This window comes from Camelina sativa, chromosome 5 (genome assembly GCF_030686135.1).
Source record: "Camelina sativa cultivar CO46 ecotype springtype chromosome 5, ASM3068613v1".
Taxonomy (NCBI): Eukaryota; Viridiplantae; Streptophyta; class Magnoliopsida; order Brassicales; family Brassicaceae; genus Camelina; species Camelina sativa.
This window is the reverse complement of record NC_141884.1, coordinates 31,405,627-31,425,683: the sequence shown is the minus strand read 5'-3', so window position 1 is coordinate 31,425,683 and position 20,057 is coordinate 31,405,627. Positions and strand designations below refer to the sequence as shown.

At 38.9% G+C, this 20,057-nt stretch overlaps 2 protein-coding genes across 2 annotated transcripts; both read left to right on the top strand.

Moving 5' to 3' along the window:
• Positions 1-9,440: 9,440 nt before the first annotated feature.
• Positions 9,441-14,230, top strand: LOC104787594 (P-loop containing nucleoside triphosphate hydrolases superfamily protein). The gene is made up of 10 exons (XM_019245481.2): positions 9,441-9,806; positions 10,121-10,249; positions 10,352-10,900; positions 10,982-12,178; positions 12,250-12,580; positions 12,688-12,949; positions 13,025-13,220; positions 13,292-13,650; positions 13,720-13,863; positions 13,962-14,230. Exons 2-10 carry the CDS (start codon positions 10,154-10,156, stop codon positions 14,059-14,061), a joined length of 3,234 nt encoding a protein of 1,077 aa, XP_019101026.2. The 5' UTR covers positions 9,441-9,806; positions 10,121-10,153; the 3' UTR covers positions 14,062-14,230.
• Positions 14,231-18,891: 4,661 nt separating this feature from the next.
• On the top strand, positions 18,892-20,057 carry LOC104787593 (putative F-box protein At1g65770). Its single transcript, XM_010513201.2, has one exon. It carries the CDS (start codon positions 18,914-18,916, stop codon positions 19,985-19,987), a length of 1,074 nt encoding a protein of 357 aa, XP_010511503.2. The 5' UTR covers positions 18,892-18,913; the 3' UTR covers positions 19,988-20,057.

Genomic DNA, 20,057 nt, shown 5'->3' with positions numbered 1-20,057 from the left:
ATTATGATGTTATTGGATTATTATGTTGGATATTATTGGAATTATTTTATTTGGTTATCCGCTGTTATTGATTGATGTTAGGATGTTAGTGGGTATGGGACCACTAGTAAATTAAGGTATTCAAAAAAAAAAAAAACGGGAAGGGTTGTTTCAATTTGGTATCAGAGCCCTTACGGTTCTAGGTCTAGGGTTCATTGTGCTTTTGCTGTTGATGTTTAGGATTACATGCTATAATTGATTGTGTGATTGACAATTGTGTGTGGCATGAAGTCCTAGAACATCCTCTTCGAGCCTGATTGTGATTCCACGGTGAGTTGTGTTTCTTGTGTATTAGAATTATTGTTTGCTTAGCCTTCTGTTCTTGGATGATACAGATGGTTAGGGGTGAGGATGCTGTTGGTCGCGGTCGTGGTCGTGGGCGTGGTCGTGGTCGGGGTCGGGGACGAGGTCAGGTTCCTGAGGCCAGTGTGAGTGTGACCCAGAGCATGGCCAGTGAGGAGGTGGCGGAGTCACAGGTTCATCCTAGTGTGTCTGGAGACCAGGCTGGTTTGGGTGACGGCAGGGCGGATGGGCCCGGTGTCGGTCACGGTGTTGCCCCGGGTGTGGGGGTTGCAGCGGGAGGTGCTCCAGGCAGGGAGGATGTCTTGATGGACTTGCTAGCTCAGGTAGCTTAGGCTTTGCAGCGACTTCCAGCAGTTGTGCCGCCAGTGGTTGGTGGGCAGGATCCAGTAGTGCCGCCAGTGGGTGGTGGACAGGTTCCAGTGGTGCAGCCTGCAGCGGGTTTGCAGGCAGGTGTGCAGCCGGGGGCCGAGGTAGTGGATGCTCAGTATGTTCGGATGATGGAGCAGCTGCGGCATGTGGGAGCAGGGTATTTCTCAGGAAGTACCGATCCGAGTGTAGCGGATGAGTGGAGAGAGCGGATGGAGGATATTTTCCTTTCGCTTAGGTGTCCCGACCGGTACAGGGTGGATCTGGCAGTGTTTTACTTATCAGGAGATGCTCGTGTGTGGTGGAGGTCGGTGACAGCACGGAGAGTGCAGAGGGGTATGTCTTGGGGAGATTTTGTGGGGGAGTTTAACTCCAAGTATTTTCCTCAGGAGGCTCTTGATCGTATGGAGGCACGGTTCTTGGGTCTGACTCAGGGGAACCGTACAGTGCGGGAGCTGGATGCAGAGTTCAGTCGGCTTGTAGGGTATGCAGGCAGGGCATGGGAGCCAGAGGCGGCTCAGGTGCGGAGGTTTTTGTTGGCTCTGCGGGATGATTTGAGGACTCGGTGTAGAGTGAGGAGTTATGCTACGAGAGCGGAGTTGGTTGAGGTTGCAGCTGGGATAGAGGATGATTTGAGGTCACAGGTGGTTGTGGTCGGTTCTTCAGTGCAGCCACAGCAGTCTCAGCCGTCTTCTATTCCTAGCAAGGGCGGCAAGCCTGCGCAAGGGCAGAAGCGGAAGTTTGATGCTATGCAGAGGTCGAGGCACGGGGGTGCGAGATGCTTTGGGTGTGGTAGTAGGGACCACAAGGTGACTAGCTGTCCACAGAGAGGTGAGCAGCGGGCAGTGACAGAGCAGCGGGCAGTGACGGAGCCGCGGACCGATACTCGAGTGTGTTACTACTGCAGAGAGACGGGGCATATCAAGCCTCGTTGTCCCAAGTTGCAGCAGAGGGCAGTAGCAGTGTTGCAGGCTGGAGCTCAGCCAGGGGTGCAGCAGGGTGTGCAGCACGGTGTGCAGCCGGTGGGTTGGATTGAGCCGACGACTCAGGTGTACTCGACCCAGGAGCCCGGTGGCACTAGTGCAGGAGCGATCACATGTATAACTTCTGAGATTCGAACTTAGTCAATTCAATAGTTCAGATTATATTTGTTTTTGCTTGTGGTCAAGTGTTAGGTTCTCAACACATGAGATTTGTGTAGGGACCTTGTTGGTGGGCGGGTTTAAGTCCCATGTTATGTTTGATTCTGGAGCTTCTCATAGCTTCATTACTCCGGAGTGTGCCGTGAGTGCGGGGATCAGAGGGGATTCTGGAGAGCGTTCAGGAGTTGTCAGAGTTGCTGGAGGCAAGTTTCTGAGGGTTATTGGACGAGCTGGAGGAGTTGATATTCAGATCGCAGGAGAGTCGTGGCCAGCGGATTTGCTTATCAGTCCAGTGGAGTTGTATGACGTCATTCTTGGTATGGATTGGTTGCATCGGTATAAGGTGCATTTGGACTGCTATCGGGGTAGAGTGGAGTTTGAGCGTCCAGGAGGGAAGTTGGTTTTTCAGGGTATTAGACCGACTTCGGGGAGTCTCGTGATCTCAGCCGTTCAGGCAGGGAAGATGATCGAGAAGGGCCGTGAGGCCTATTTGGTTACTATATCTATGCCAGAGTCAGTGGGGAAGTCTACGGTTAGCGGTATTCCGGTTGTGGAGGACTTTGAGGATGTGTTCCAGTCATTGCAGGGATTACCACCATCTCGGTCGGATCCTTTTACTATTGAGCTGGAACCGGGGACGATGCCGTTATCCAAGGCTCCTTACAGGATGGCTCCAGCAGAGATGGCAGAGCTGAAGAAGCAGCTGGAGGATTTGCTGGGCAAGGGTTTTATCCGTTCTAGTTGTTCACCGTGGGGAGCTCCGGTGTTGTTTTTTAAGAAGAAGGATGGGAGTTTTCGGTTGTGTACTGACTACCGGGGTTTGAACCGAGTTACTGTGAAGAACAAGTACCCTCTCCCGAGGATTGATGAGTTGTTGGATCAGTTGAGGGGTGCTACTTGGTTCTCCAAGATCGACTTGGCTTCAGGTTATCATCAGATCCCTATTCATGAGGCAGATGTGAGGAAGACAGCCTTCAGGACGAGATATGGGCACTATGAGTTTGTGGTGATGCCGTTTGGGTTGACAAACGCGCCAGCTGCGTTTATGAGATTGATGAACAGCGTGTTCCAGGAGTTTCTGGACGTGTCAGTCATCATTTTCATCGACGACATCCTGGTATATTCTAAGAGTCCTGAGGAGCATGCAGTACATCTGAGAGCAGTGTTGGAGAAGCTGCGGGAGCAGAAGTTGTTTGCTAAGCTGAGTAAGTGCAGTTTCTGGCAGCGTGAGATGGGGTTCTTGGGTCATATTGTTTCAGCTGAGGGAGTTTCAGTGGATCCAGAGAAGATTCAGTCCATCAGGGAGTGGCCGAGGCCGCAGAGTGCCACTGAGATTCGGAGTTTTCTGGGGTTAGCAGGTTACTACAGGAGGTTTGTTCGGGGTTTTGCGAGTATGGCTCAGCCGATGACTAAGCTTACAGGGAAGGATGTCCCGTTTGTGTGGTCACCAGAGTGTGAGGCAAGTTTTGCAAGTCTCAAGCAGATGTTGACTACCACGCCGGTGTTAGCATTGCCTGAGCAGGACGAGCCTTATGTTGTGTATACAGATGCTTCTAGAGTGGGGTTGGGTTGTGTACTTATGCAGCAGGGGAAGGTTATAGCTTATGCTTCGCGGCAGTTGCGGAAGCATGAAGCTAATTACCCTACTCATGATTTGGAGATGGCAGCAGTGATCTTTGCTCTTAAGATTTGGAGATCCTATCTGTATGGTGGGAAGGTACAGGTATTTACAGATCACAAGAGTCTGAAGTATATTTTTACTCAGCCTGAGCTGAATTTGAGGCAGAGGCGTTGGATGGAGTTAGTAGCAGATTATGATTTGGACATAGCTTACCATCCTGGTAAAGCTAATCTGGTTGCAGATGCCTTGAGTCGGAAGCGGGTGGCTTCGGCTCAGGAGCAGGATATGGAGGTGTTGGTAGGTGAGATTAGTGCATTGAGTTTGTGTGCTATCTCACAAGAACCTTTGGGTTTGGAGGCAGTTGATAGAGCAGATTTGTTGAGCAGAGTGAGGTTAGCTCAGGAGAGTGATGAGGGGCTGGTGAATGCCTCTAAGGCTGCGGGTGCAGAGTATCAGGTTTCTGCTAATGGTACTATCCTTGTGCATGGTCAGATCTGTGTGCCCAAGGGTGAGGATTTGAGGCAGGAGATACTGAGAGAGGCTCATTCGAGCAAGTTCTCTATTCATCCAGGGGCGACCAAGATGTACCGTGATCTCAAGCGGTATTATCACTGGGTCGGGATGAAGAAGGACGTAGCTGACTGGGTGGCGAAGTGTGATACTTGCCAGCTGGTGAAGGCGGAGCATCAGGTTCCTGGTGGTTTGTTACAGAGTTTACCCATTCCAGAGTGGAAGTGGGAGTTGATCACGATGGACTTCGTGGTAGGTTTACCTATGTCGAGGACATTTGATGCTATTTGGGTCATTGTGGACCGTTTGACTAAGTCTGCACATTTTCTGGCCATCAAGAAAACTGATGGAGCAGCGGTTTTGGCCAAGAAGTATGTGAGGGAGATAGTCAGATTGCATGGTGTGCCTGTTAGTATTGTGTCTGATAGAGATTCCAAGTTCACTTCGGTGTTCTGGAGGGCGTTTCAGGCAGAGTTGGGCACGAAAGTGCATATGAGTACAGCCTACCATCCTCAGACGGACGGTCAGTCAGAGAGGACGATCCAGATTTTGGAGGATTTATTGAGGATGTGTGTGCTGGATTGGGGTGGTCATTGGGCAGATCACTTGAGTTTGGTGGAGTTTGCTTATAACAACAGCTACCAGGCTAGTATTGGGATGGCTCCTTATGAGGCCCTGTATGGGAGGCCGTGTCGTACACCTTTATGTTGGACTCAGGTGGGGGAGAGGAGCATATTTGGTGCAGATTTTGTTCAGGAGACCTCGGAGAAGATTCGGGTTTTGAGGCTGAACATGAAGGAGGCTCAGGATCGGCAGAAGAGCTATACTGATAAGAGAAAAAAGGATCTTGAGTTTCAGGTTGGTGATAGAGTGTACCTCAAGATGGCCATGTTGCGGGGTCCGAACAGGTCTTTGACAGAGACTAAGTTGAGTCCGAGGTACATGGGTCCGTTCAGAGTGGTTGAGCGGGTGGGACCAGTGGCATATAGGCTGGAGTTGCCTGAGGTTATGCGTGCGTTCCACAAGGTATTTCATGTGTCGATGCTGAGGAAGTGTCTTCACGAGGGTGATCAGTTGTTGGCTAAGATTCCTGAGGATCTTCAGCCTAACATGACTTTGGAGGCGAGACCAGTGAGGGTGCTCGAGAGGAGAGTCAAGGAACTTCGGAAGAAGAAGATTCCTTTGATGAGAGTCCTGTGGGACTGTGACGGAGTAGAGGAGCAGACTTGGGAGCCCGAGGCGAGGATGAAGGCAAGGTTTAAGAAGTGGTTTGAGAAGCAGACCGCTTGAGCTTGTCTAGCCGGGTCCGAGTTGTAGTCCGTGGCTGGAGCGGGTACGGAGTATTCCAGCCCATCTCTCTTGATATTTGGTCGCTTAGGGGTGGTTGGTTGTGCGACTAAGTATCAAGATGAGGTGGTGCTCGGGATGCGGGTTGTTGGCTCCGGTTGTTGTATTTTTTGGTTTTTTTTTTCTGATGTAATTTCGTTGAGTTTGTAACGATTATGACATTTTGAGATTAATAAGATGAGTATTTTTCTTTATGTTTGACTGTTGTTGTCATGGGAAAAGAGAAATAGCTCGGGTTTCTATTTTTGGAAAGGTTCCATAAATAGAAAGTTTCCACAAGAGGAAGGTTTCCATAAATAGGAAGTTTCTAAAATGGGAATGTTTTGTGGAAAAGTGAGGTAGATCTAGCCGGGAGATACTCGTTGGCATCAGTGTTTGTTTTTGCTCTAGGCTGTGTGGGCCCAACTCACGTGATACCGATAGCTGATGGACTTTGTGGCCAGAGAGTGGGAGTGGTATGTTGCTTCGGATGACGATCCGAGAGCGCGCTTGAGGGTGACGACCCAAGAGCGGGGATATGTGAGGCTCCCTGGATACCGTAGCTGTGAGCCGAGGCTCGGCAGTGAGCCGGTATGTCTCGAGGGTTGCGACCCGAGAGCGGGGGGGAGTGTGTGTGGGTGACTTCCTGGATGCCGTAGCTTAAGGCGGTTGGCCTGATAGCGAGCCGGCATGATCGTTGGTTGCGACCACGGACGGGGGAAGCACTGAGTTGTGAGCAGATAGTGTTATGATGCGAGTATATTGGCTAGAGGGAGACCTCGAGGGTCAGTCGGAGGTGTGCGGGCTGTTGCGACAGTGGCACGGGAAACCTTGACTGATGGTGTTTAGTCCGGTCTGGGGACGTGCGGGCCGTGATGACGGTGGCACGGAGGTCCTTGGCAGATGGACGGTATTGCGGGATTCGGGGACGAATCCATATTGGTGGGGGAGAATTGTAACGCCCGCGAACCAATTTGTGTATTTTTGGTGTGGGTGTCGATCGACACCCTTGGTGGCATCGATCGACACCATGTTTTCCGGTTTGGTCGGGTTTGATTTAATTGCCGAATTGGTTCGGTTTGGTTTGATTTAAAACCCTAATCGTGTGAAAAAGGGGAAAAACAACCCTAGGTCGTATTATTTGTTGTACTCGCCGCTTTTGAGAGGAAAAGAAAGAGAGAAAAGAGAGAAAAACTTTTCTGGGATTTCTAGGCTTGTTCTTGGTGATTTTGGAGAGATCTGAGGCTGTAGGAGTGTTAGCTGTTGCTGGAATCGAAGGGGAAGCTTCTGGAGGTGTTGTTTTTCCACGTTTCTCAATCCAAACTTCTTGTTCTTGAGGTGAGTGCTTGACCATGGTTGATCTAAGCATGAGATCTCTCTTGTTTGAGTGTTTTCCTTGTTGTTTTGTGTTGTTTTGTGCTTGGGTTCGTTGTTTGTGTGATTTCTAGTGAATTCCGAGATGGTTAGACTTGATTGGAGTCGATTTTGGGTTGATTGGAATCGGAGTTCGTCGCTGGGATTCGCGCAGATCGTGTCTGCAGAGGAGGCATCGATCGACACTCAGGAGCATCGGTCGACACCAATTAGATGGGCATCGGTCGACACTGGTTGGCATCGGTCGACATTTTGTTGTAGCATCGATCGACACCGTTTGGCATCGGTCGACACTAGTCTTATCCGAGACTTGTTTTTATGGTTTGATGTATTGTTGTGTGTTGTTTGTTTTGCTTGAACTTGAGGGTCTCATCTGCTTGTGTGTATAACCCAGGTAGATGGGAGGATGGCCTCACTAAGTATTTATGATAATACTTACGCATCTCAATTGTTGTTTGTGGTGTGCAGGTAAAGGAAAAGTGTGATCGTGGAATCAAGGGCTATGAGGAGGAGGATGTTCTAGAGACTTGATTGATTGTGGTCTAGCTGTTGTTAGGTTGCTAGATTAAGTCAAAGGAACATTGTAGGATGTTAGCTTTTGGTTATTTCTTTGTTTGGATTATGATGTTATTGGATTATTATGTTGGATATTATTGGAATTATTTTATTTGGTTATCCGCTGTTATTGATTGATGTTAGGATGTTAGTGGGTATGGGACCACTAGTAAATTAAGGTATTCAAAAAAAAAAAGACGGGAAGGGTTGTTTCAAAAATAAGGGCAATAAATTTATTGGTGTCTCGAGCTCTCTAGCGACGACACATCAGCATTTTTTTGAGAATGCTTCTCTATTAATATATAGGAGATTTTTTTTTTTTGTGTAAGAATATGTTTCACCTGTAGAATATTATTCCAATGGTATTAAATAAGTCAATTGATTATTGTGATAATTTTATTTTGGAAAATTTAAATAAATAGTAATCAGTTTTTTTAATAGGTGAATAAATACGGGTTTTGTAAATGTTTTAGATCTAATAATGTTATAATAATTATATATCTTATAAAAATGAATATATATATTTTAAAAGTAAAATGTTTGATTTTTTTTAGTTAATTGAAAATGAATATTCCTTAATTATTCAATAGCAATTATGTGTAAATATCAATAAAAATAAGGGCAATAAATTTATTGGTGTCTCGAGCTCTCTAGCGACGACACATCAGCATTTTTTTGAGAATGCTTCTCTATTAATATATAGGGGTTTTTTTTTGTGTAAGAATATGTTTCACCTGTAATAATCCCCAATATTATTCCAATGGTATTAAATAAGTCAATTGCCTATAATAATGATTATTGTGATAATTTTATTTTGGAAAATTTAAATATGTGAACAGTAATCAGTTTTTTTAGTAGTTGAATAAATACGTGTTTTGAAAATGTTTTAGATCTAATAATGTTATAATAATTACATATCTTATAAAAATAATTAAAATATATTTTAAAAGTAAAACGTTTGATTTTTTTAATTAATTGAAAAGGAATATTCATTAATTATTCAATATCAATTATGTGTAAATATCCATAAAAATGAGGGCAATAAATTTATTGGTGTCTCGAGCTCTCTAGCGACGACACATCAGCATTTTTTTGAGAATGCTTCTCTATTAATATATAGGGGATTTTTTTTTGTGTAAGAATATGTTTCACCCATAGAATATTATTCCAATGGTATTAAATAAGTCAATTGCCTATAATAATGATTATTGTGATAATTTTATTTTGAAAAATTTAAATATGTGAATAGTAATCAGTGTTTTTAATAGGTGAATAAATACGGGTTTTGAAAATGTTTTAGATCTAATAATGTTATAATAATTATATATCTTATAAAAATGATTAAAATATATTTTAAAAGTAAAACATTTGATTTTTAATTAATTGAAAATGAATATTCATTAATTATTCAATAGCAATTATGTGTAAATATCCATAAAATGAGGGCAATAAATTCATTGGTGTCTCGAGCTCTCTATCAACGACACATCAACATTTTTTTTGATAATGCTTCTCTATTAATAGGAGATAAGAGGTTCAAATGATTCAAATAAGGCATAACACATGAACTTAAGAATTTGTATTAAAATTAGTTTGCAGATATTTTATATTTTTATATTTAAAGAGGTTCAAATGATTCAAATAAGGCATAGCACATGAAACTTGAGAATTTGTATTAAAATTTTATACAAAATATATCTTTGATAAACTAACAAAATGCTAAAGTGACAATAAAAAATAGATGGTATGACATTTGAGAGTCTATTTTATTTGTTATAAAAACACATATATAAAAATATTTTACTTATGTTTTGTTTATATTTCACATATGTTTTGCTTATTGTCTTGTTAGTTTACTTAAAATTTTTTAAAAATATATGTAAGATGTTACATAAATGTATATCAAACAATCAAATCAAATGTGATCATGTATATATATATATATATATATGATTTTATTATAATCACAAATCAATTAAAATTTATAAACAACTAAAAATGCATGGGCAACCATGTAGTTAAAACCGGTTTAAAATTGAAGAATACAGTAAAACCTTTATAAATTAATAAAGTTGGGACCATGAAACTTTATTAATTTATAGAGGTTTTAATTTATCGATAAATTAATAATTATTAATGAACTCTAATAAAAATTAATGTGTAGATATATACATATATTATTGATGGGACCATATATTTACAAAGGAGTTTAAAAAAAATATTATTTTATTATATTATCGAATAGTATCCAAAATTACACTAGTTCCAACTTGAGACCGGAGAAATTTATTAATTTATAGAAATTATTAATTTACCGAGTATTAATTTATAGAGGTTCTACTGTATTTACTTTACAAACAAGACCCTTAACTAAACCAATAAAAAAACGAGAAAGCCCCAAAAATAACCAAATTGGAACCTTTACAGCAAGTCGATCACTTCTTCTCCTTTCCCTCCAATTCCTAATCGTCCACGTCTCCTTCTAGAAACTTCTGTTTCTCCTGTCTCCCAAAACCAAACCCTTTGTCTCGGAGTAATCAATCAACTTCGACAACAACTCGAAAATCAAAGTAAGCGGCTACAATTTTATTGCCATACGCTGTAATGTTCAAGCCGATGTATGGTTTAGTTTTTTTTTTTTTCAATTCGAATCGCAAAAACCTAAGACGTACGGTTTCCCCAGAAAGAACAATTCGAAAAAAAACCTTACTTTACCTTTCAATGATTCATGGTTCTTGTAAAAATCGTTCCTTTGACTTCGTTGTTGAGCCAAAATCACTATGTGTAGTAAAGATCGAACCTTTGAGGGTTTTAGCGTAACAAGTTTTGGGTTTTAAAGCTAACTTTTTTTTTCTTTGTTTTTTCTTTCTTTCTAATATTCCAGATTGAGAAATTGAGTTTGGTAACTGTATTATAAATGCCGAGAATGCGTATTGAAGGAAGAGATTTAGTCGATCTTGTGTTTTCGTGGTCTCTTGAAGAAGTACTCAATGTGGATCTTTACAAAGGACAGGTTCTGTTTTATCTTCTTCTTGTGTCTCTTGTCCATTCTAGTAAACAGAAGCTTATCTTTCTATAGACTAGTAATCTTTTTGTATTTGATTGCTTTCAACAGATTGAGAAGATTCCTATGGAGTTTGAATCAACCGGAGACTACTTCAAGTCCTTTATCCCTCCACTTATCGAAGAAACACATGCCGCTTTATTGTCGAGTATGAGGAAGTTGTGGCAAGCACCTGTGGTTGAAATAAGCTACATTATGCAAACTGCAGAGTTTAAGCTTCCTAATGACTTGTTTTATAAAGTGCGTTTGAGTGGAATGAGTAATACCGTTAGTGATGAGGCTAGTACGAAGTTGATGCCTAGAGATCTCATTGCGCTGACAGATCAAAGGCCAAATCGTGTTGATGATGGCTGCAATTTTTCAAATGAACCTTATATAGTTGCTTTAGTGTGTAAGGCAGATCCAGACAGGCCTAATGATGTCACTATCTTGGCTTCAAAACCCCTTTTCGTTGAGAAGAAGAATGGCAAGATAGAAAGCCTTTTCGGTATTCATCTGGTCAATTTAACTACTAATATTCGTACCTGGAACGCATTGCATCCTGGTGTAGAAGGTGCAAACTTGAATCTTATCTCAAGAGTCCTTCAAAGAAACAGTGAGGTAAACGATATGAAATAAATTCTTTTAACAGCCTTTGATGTTTGTAATCATATTATTTTTTTGTAACTTCTGCTTGTGTAGGATGAAGGATTTTGTCTTCCCTGTCTACAAGAAGGAAGTGATGGTCTTGCTCCTCGTCGTTTTCTGAAGCTGAATCCTTCACAAGAAGAAGCAATACTGAGTTGTTTGGACGTAAGACGATGCTACCACACGAATACCATCAAACTGATTTGGGGACCACCAGGGACAGGGAAGACGAAAACAACAAGTGTGTTCTTGTTCACACTTCTGAATGCGAAATGTAGAACCTTGACATGTGGTCCAACGAATGTTTCTGTCCTTGAAGTGGCGTCAAGAGTTCTGAAACTAGTCTCTGGATCATTGAAGATTGGTAACTACGGTCTTGGAGATGTAGTTTTGTTTGGGAATGATGAGAGGATGAAGATTAAAGATAGGAGAGATCTTGTGAACATCTTCATTGATGAGCGCCTTGATAAGCTTTACCCATGTTTTAGGCCTTTTCACGGGTGGAAAGCTACTGTTGATTCCATGATACGTTTACTTGAGGATCCGAAAGGACAATATGATGAATACTTGGAAAATCTGGCACGGGTTGACAATGTGAAACGGAAAGACACTGGTTCAGTCTTCAAACGCAAAGGACATGACCTAAATGAAAACATAGCAGCACAAGTTTCTGTTTTTCAGGGGAAAGATAAACCTTCTCACTCATTTCAGGATTATCTTCCTAAAAGATTCTGTGATCTCAGGAAAGATCTGGACCTTGTTTTCACAACTTTATGCACACATTTGCCTACTGCTTTGCTGTCATCTCAAGCCGCAACACGTATGTATGAAGCTATTAACCTTCTCAGAGATGTTACAATTTCAGCTACACCAGATGGTGTAACTGGTGAAGGACTAAAATCTGTCCTAATTGCTAATGGAGAAAAAAGTGACAGACTCAACAGACAACATATGACGGTAGAGGATGATTATCTAAAGCTGTTAAGATCGATCCCTGAGATTTTCCCTCTTCCAGCTGTAAGTGATAGGCATCATATTAAAGAGCTTTGCTTGGGGCACGCTTGCCTACTTTTCTCTACAGCATCATGCTCTGCATGGTTATATACCGGAACACCGATACAGCTTCTTGTGATCGATGAAGCTGCTCAGTTAAAAGAATGTGAATCAGCCATTCCTCTGCAGCTTCCCGGAATCCAACATGCAATTTTGATTGGAGATGAGAGGCAACTTCCTGCAATGGTCGAAAGCAAGGTATGCGACTCTGTGTCCTCGCAACTCACTTCTCCCTCTCCTTAACTAACCTTTATTTTAAAACTTTACAGATTGCTCTAGAGGCAGAATTTGGGAGAAGTCTCTTTGAAAGACTGGCTCTTCTTGGACATAAGAAATACATGCTAAACATCCAGTACCGGATGCATCGCTCGATAAGTATCTTCCCAAACAAAGAGTTCTACGGAATGCAGATTCTAGATGCTCCAATGGTCAAGCAAAGAAACTATACGAAGCAATATCTTCTTGGAGAAATGTATGGACCTTACTCTTTCATCAACATAGCATATGGACGAGAAGAATATGGGGAAGGAGAAGGACGTAGTCTGATAAACAATGTTGAGGTTGCTGTGGTCATGGATATATTAGCCCACCTTCTCCAAGGTGATCTTTGATTTTATACAGTTGGTAAAGAAGTCTATAAAAAAGTTGGGCTCTCTTTGGTTTTGGTACAATGAAACAGACATTTTTTTTTTGTTTATTAAATGCAGTTTCAGAGAAAACAAAATCACGCATAAACGTTGGTGTTATTTCCCCTTATAAGGCTCAAGTAAGTGCAATCCAAGAAAAGATTCATGAAACATGTAGAGGTGATGCAGGTGGACTCTTCTCTGTGAGGGTTCGCACTGTGGATGCGTTTCAAGGTGGCGAAGAGGATATTATAATAGTTTCAACTGTTAGGTCCAACGGTGTTGGAAGGGTTGGATTCCTTGCAGACCGCCGAAGAGCAAATGTATTACTCACTCGAGCAAGGTAATTTAGGCATATCTCATTTCTTTGGTTATTGCAAGTGAATGTGTCTATATTATTATTTGTGTTTTTCTATAGGTTCTGCTTATGGATACTTGGAAATGAGGCAACTTTGATGAATAGCAAATCTGTGTGGAGGAATCTGGTAAAAGACGCAAAGGAACGTGGCTGTTTCCATAGTGCCGGAGAAGACGAGTCATTAGCGCAGGCTATTGCTTGTGCGAAAATTGAGTTTAACCAGCTTGACAGGCCACTGAACAATTCAAAATGGAAGGTAATAATTTGATTTGTGTTCTTTTGGTTCATTCTCTTTCTTTGAGACTTGACTTTACGCATGTGAAACAGCTTTGCTTCAGCGACGAGTTCAAGAAATCTGTGGGAGAAATCAAGAACCCGGAGATTTACAGGAAGATAAAGAATTTCTTAGAAAGGATATCACAAGGTTGGCTTAATGAAGAAGAGACGGAGAGAGACAATCTGGTTTCTTCCTTGCAGCTGTTAAAACAAAGCAAGATCGACAACATTCTAAGGCTCATTTGGTCTGTAGACATTCTTAAAGAAGACTTTTACCATGTCCAAGTTCTGAAGATTTGGGATGTTGTGTCTTCGTTTGATGCTCCTGAAGCTATAAAACGTCTAGATGAAAGCCATACAAAATATACAAAAGACGAGATAGAAAAATGCAGAGCCAGACGTACCAGAGGGTGAGTGACATAACATCTTATTACTTGTAGTAAAAAGCATTCTTTATCTGATTTTTCACATTGATGCAGGGAAATAGTTGTACCCTTGAGATGGTCTGCTGAGTCTACAAATGGCATACCTGAAAATAGCTCGGTGGCTTGTTCAAGCGATGCTATGGAGACAACTGAATCACTCAACCTCGTGGGAGAAAATTTTTCTGCAGTACCATCCAAGTAAGTTAATGCTTGTTTATGATATTTCAAGTACATTGAGCAAGATCAAAACACTCATTGATTCTTTTTGTATGCAAACATTACAAATGGACGCGTAGTGACTCTGTGGAACTGGAACATCTGCAAGTTGAAAATGAAGAGCAAGATACCGAAGTAGATCAATTAGGGGATCTTTTCGCCTCCAAACTTTCTCTATGACATGGTTTCCTCATATAAGGATTTTTTTTTTGGTCGAATATGTTCAATAGATTCATATGTACTTGATTCTTTTTGTTGTAAATTCGAAAATATGTTTCAACTATGTACTGCTCTAAGGTCCCAACAGAGATTAACTCTAGGAAATTGCATATAGAATGCAAGTTGTGTATCAGTCTGAATCAATATTTTCTTCTTCCTATTTCCTACATTCGAGATACTCTATCGTTTATATATTGACTCGAGGACATCTTACCAACGTCAAGTTTTGCTTACGTGATCCAAAATCTGTAGGCTTCACGGACTTTTTGGAGGCTAGGACCGAAGCAACCATTATGGACTATGGACTGATCTTTCGTGGCTGACAAGAGAAACTGATACGTACCATCACATTTTTTTTTTTATCATCTAAAATAAAAATTTACCCTTCACTATTCAAATCATGTTTTCGTACAACAAATGATATCCATGAAACCCAATTAATGGTAATTGTTACTAGGAGTAATATTCTTCAGCAATTTTGCAGTAACTCTTTGCAAATTTTTAGTATCAGTTTATTAATTTTCATCTACGGAATAATGAATCTTGTTTATATATTTTATTTCTTTAGATGGATAAAACAAATAACCATTTGCCTTGACTGTTTCTAATCCTCCAAATCTCAAATCAACAGAAAAATTATGCATTCATACCAAAACTGATAAACATGGACGCTATTAATGATATGAAATCTAATAGAATATGAATGCACGATTAAAATGTAATTATCCATATTTCCTCAGGTTTCCAAATGGCTGTTCCTAGTTTTCTCTGAATGTTGTTTAATTAGGTCAAATCTACTTTCTTTATAATTTAGAGTACCAGTAGTCATCTTAATAAAAAGCACCTTTCCTTTCTCCTCATTTTTGGTATAGACAAATCGTATTATGCAGAAGATGTTACATGCATGGTTATGATATATATGTTTTCACAAGTATATACTTAAGTAACACATTTATTGGATCTTCCACGAAATTGTTTGATCATTAATGATTCTGAGGCGGCCACTTAACTAGTTTCGCTCCTCTTGATACTATTTTATGTAAAACAGTAACAAAATTGTGCTTTTTGTAAGCTTAGACACATATATGTCAAAACATTTCTTTGTTTTGTTTTATGGATACGTACATGATAAGCTTAACAAAAATATATATGTAACCAGAATAAATCTCACTTGTAAATTACTAATATGCTGAAAAACCAAGATATATCATGTATTAGTATATATACTTTTTTATAAAAATACAATGTATGGTCAAGCTAAACAATGGAAATGGAGTAAGCAAAGACATAATGGTAAATCTAGTTAGCATTTCATTTTCTCCTAATTATATTTCTTGTTTCCCCAACAAAGATTTTCTTTCGTGTGGAAGAAACCAATGTTGATTAGGAGAAGAAAAAAAAACCCAACGTTCTATACGTTAGGCGCCAAAGAAACCAATGTTCAATTTGAAAATAAATATGGTGCAATGATCGATTATTAATTACCATGTTATGTTATAAATCTTATATAATATGAGAAGGTTTTTCTCAACTTCTTCTAATAACATGACACCTGGCTTCTTATATATATGACACATGTCATTATTTTCAATTTAATTCAAAACTATGGGTTAAAGAAACTTAAATAGATCCATCTCAATTCCCTAGCCAACAAGATATAAACTCATTTCAATTTTAATTCAAAACTATGGAGCAAAGAAACCAAAGAAACAAAAAAAATAGGCCTGTTCCCTAGCCAACATGACTAATTAAAAAAGTTAAATATATTTTTTTTCTTTTCCATGACTCTCTGCTTCTACGAACTTGGCATCATTTCGAAGCATCAACTACATAATCTGAGAATGTATTAATGCTTTACTTATGGTTGGTTTTCCCTCATTTCTCACATCATCATCAATTCTATCACCTGTTTTATTCCTCTTTGATGACCTAATTGGTTAAAAATCACATTATTTATTATATAGAAGTACTCAGATTTATCTTTCTCTACCAAATCTTTAATTAATTTTGGTTTTTTTAATTTAGTATTATTTCATAGCAAAAATATCTATAGTTTACTTTTGTTAAAGAAAAATTAATCTATTAATCTATTTTGTTTTTACAATTCATAAAATTTTCACTTATTTTTTGATCGCAACTGGAACTTTATTACTTAACTATTTTTATCGGTTTCACATGTCAATATTTACTATATATTAAACTATAATAAAGTAGAGTTGTGAGAAATTGTCATTTGGCACTCCTGTATTTTTTTTAACATGTGTCATTTTTTTCAATTTTAATAAAATAAAAAGACACATTATTGCTAATCTAAAACTAAATTGTCTACACACATTTTTTTAATTTGGGACATTTTATTTGTTCAGTTTCTTTAGATTTACATTTACTTCTCTCAATCAATTACCTTTATGACATTATGGGTGGACGTTTTCTTTTGTTCAAACTGTTCATATTGAAATAATGCATATGACCAAATCAATTACAATTAATATGCTTTATAACTGTATTTATTGTCATGAATGTGATTACTCAGAATAATGTGTCAGTGAAATTCCTTTTCCCATCATTTCCCATGGTATTTTTAAAAAAATATTATTTTTTATGAAGTTTTTTTAAAAAAACATGATGTCTTGCAGTATGATGATTAACAGATTAATTTCTCTAGGACTATTTGAAGAAATCGTTTATAAAGCCATGTCAATGTTTTTTTTTTGATATCATACTTGTCAATATTTATTAGCCTCTTTCAAAGGATTATGTTTTATGATAGTCATGATTTAAAGTTTTTGCATTGTTTTGTAATGTGATTTTTAACTTTTTAACTATAGTTGGAAGTCTTAAGTGATGAAGATGAGCCTAATGCTTGACTCCTAAAGCACAATCTCTTTGGCTTACATTCAATCATAATATTATAGTTGTAAGTCCCTTAGATTTCTCCTCTTAAGTCCTCTGATATTCAACTACAATATATTTCTAAGTTTATGTTTTGTAAATTTGCTTTGTTTTTCATTTTTAAAAGTTCTTTATCCCCATTACAAAAAAAATATTTTACTTTGCATATTGATAAAAAGATTGAGCCTAATTTTACCGTGTAATACATATAGAAATAGTCAAAAGATCACATATTTCTTTATGCCTCTTTGGAATCACTTCCCAAACTTTACAACATCCTTTCGCATTACACGGAAAAACATTACAGAGACCTATTGTAAAATATTTAATATATATACACATATTGTAACCTTAATACTTTCATCATAGACATATGTCAATCATTAGAAGTGGTATAAATTATAGTAGATTAACCTGTACAAAAGCAAAACTACTTTTATATCGCATTGGTATTGTTTGAGTTGCCAATCATACCTCATGTCTATTTTCCTGTAACCCTTACTCCATCCGTCATTATGCCGAAAAAAGCTTACACTATTTCCAATGGTTATCTATATTTTATATTTTACATTTAGGGTATAATTTTGAAGAGATATGGTTTAGTATTTAAATATATAAGATTAAAAGCATGATGCTATTTTAGTATTTTTAGAATTTAGAAATGATTTGCTAAATTTAAAACCAAAACTTATTTTTATGCAATATGTGAAAATTGTCCTTTTTTAACACACTTCATAACTATAAACTGATAAATGTATGTATTTAAATTCTTTTCAAGGCATATATAAATAATATCATAAACGATTCATATATAATTTAACAAAATTTTATTTTATATACAAAATATTTGATTTTATAACCCACGCATCGCGTGGGTAACTTTCTAGTATAATATATGTGATGTATGTACTATGAAATACGGTGTATGCGTGTTAATTTCAAACATGAACTATATGGTCAAGATTGATGTCGTCGTCTGTCATGCTAAGTTGCTAACGTTGGAGGTGATGCTGATGCTTTTGTCTATAGCTTCCCGATCCGATTAGGGTTTCAGAAGAAGACCAATATCTTGGGCGAGGGGTCAATTTTTTATCAGAAAAGTTTCACTTTAACTTCTCTTTAATTTCAAGCATCATCTAACATGTTCAAAAACTTTTTGAGTGAGATATACAATATATATAGGGGTAAAGGGCTTTCGTAGTTGGTCAAATATTAATGTTTTTGCGGTCAATCTTCCTCATGGTAGTCTAGTGGCAAAACAGTACACATGGATATGCATGATAAATTCCTCCTCCATTATTCTCAACCTCAAAACACTTTCTAGATCTTCCTCTTAAAAAACCATATAGAAAGCACATCTTATTTCGTGGTCTCAGACTCAATCAAACTGATTTGGTACACATCAGTTTAAAAACTTTAAACAAAAACTTAGTTTAATCGTATTTTATGGTATATTCAACAATAAAACTCCTAATACACATGTGAATATATGATCGATGTACGGACAATAAAATATGTGTAGATATGTACGTGTTAAATTCAATCTTGATCAGTTTGTTCCACAAACAATTATTCAGTTATTTTATCACTCCACTAAAGTCTAAAACATATATAAAATTTCGGCCTCATGTGAATCAGGTCAAATTTCTAATAAAAAAAAAAATCTATATATTAATGCTACAAATTTGAAGTCATACAAATGATACAATACTTTCCATAGCAAATAAAAATTAATAAACATGAAAGCTAAAAGTGGTAAAATATCCAATGGAATAAGAAATGAATGAAACATATTTATTAAAAAATCTCCATCAACTTTGGCAGGATCAGGTTTCTTTATAAAGTACAAACGTTCCCAATATATTAATATTGACTTGCAAAACAAACCAAATTAACGAAACAAAAGAACAACAGCAGAGAAATGGCAGATTGGTCTAACTTACCGGATGAGCTCTTGTTCTTGATCGCTGTTCGATTGTTCTCCGTGGTCGAACTCAAGCGCTTCCGAAGCATATGCAAATCATGGCGCTCCTCCGTTCCCGGCGACTACGCTCACTTCCCGAACCGCCCTCTTTTCTACGTCAACCAAGTCCCAGAAATCTCTCTCTCCCAATGGTTCAGCCTTGTCAAAATATTTCTCTCACGTGCAGCCTTTTTCCGTGTCACCCTCTCCTCTTCCCCGAGCCAGGGCTGGCTTATCAAATCCGACGCGGACATCAACTCCGGGAAAATCTGTCTCCTCGAACCACTCTCGCGCCATCCGATGACACATTCGCTCACGAGTGTTGATCTTTCGGATTTCACTATGTCAGAGATTCAAGAATCATTTGCGCTTAAGACGAGAGGATTCATAAGAGTGGTGCTTGTCAAATATAAGAAAGGAGAAGCTTATCATAATCGGATTCTTGGACTCGACCATTACGGGGAGATCAAGCACAGGCCATGGGATAGAAATAAGTGGAGAGTACTCAGAAAGATGGCTGATCATAAATTCTCTGACATTATAGTTCACAAAGGACTAATGTATGCCTTGGATACACGAGGCATTGTGTGGTGGATTAATTCTCGTCTTGAAATATGTATGTACGGACCTCCAGTTGATGATAACATCACATATAGCCTGCCCGGAGACAAGAGCTTTGTGGAATGCTGCGGAGAGCTTTACATTGTCGACCGACTTTGTAACAGAAAAGCTGGCTTCTATACTCCGAATGCTGAAACAGTCGGTTTCAAGGTTTATAAGTTTGATGAGGAGATAGGACAAATGATGGAGGTTAAGTCTTTGGGAGACAAAGCATTTGTGCTGGCTACCGACACTGGTTTCTCGGTTTTGGCTCATGAGTATTACGGATGTCTTCAGAACTCTATTTACTTCAAAGACGGCGAGAAAGAGCTTAATGTGTTTAAGCTAGACAATGGTAGTGGAAGTAGCATCACAACAATGTCCCAGTTTTCTCAGAGTTGTTTTCAAATGTTTTTTCCTAGCTTTCTCTGAATCTTGTCAAAGCTACTTTCTTTATATTAAGAGTATCAATCATCTTTAATAAATTCCTTACCTTTCATCT

Excerpts from the sequence above, each read along its gene's own strand:
- LOC104787594 (XM_019245481.2), top strand. The coding sequence starts at position 10,154 with ATGCCGAGAATGCGTATTGAAGGAAGAGATTTAGTCGATCTTGTGTTT. Across the intron at positions 12,950-13,024 it reads GTATTACTCACTCGAGCAAG|GTTCTGCTTATGGATACTTG; the intron begins GTAATTTAGGCA and ends GTTTTTCTATAG. Across the intron at positions 13,221-13,291 it reads TGAACAATTCAAAATGGAAG|CTTTGCTTCAGCGACGAGTT; the intron begins GTAATAATTTGA and ends CATGTGAAACAG.
- LOC104787593 (XM_010513201.2), top strand. The coding sequence starts at position 18,914 with ATGGCAGATTGGTCTAACTTACCGGATGAGCTCTTGTTCTTGATCGCT.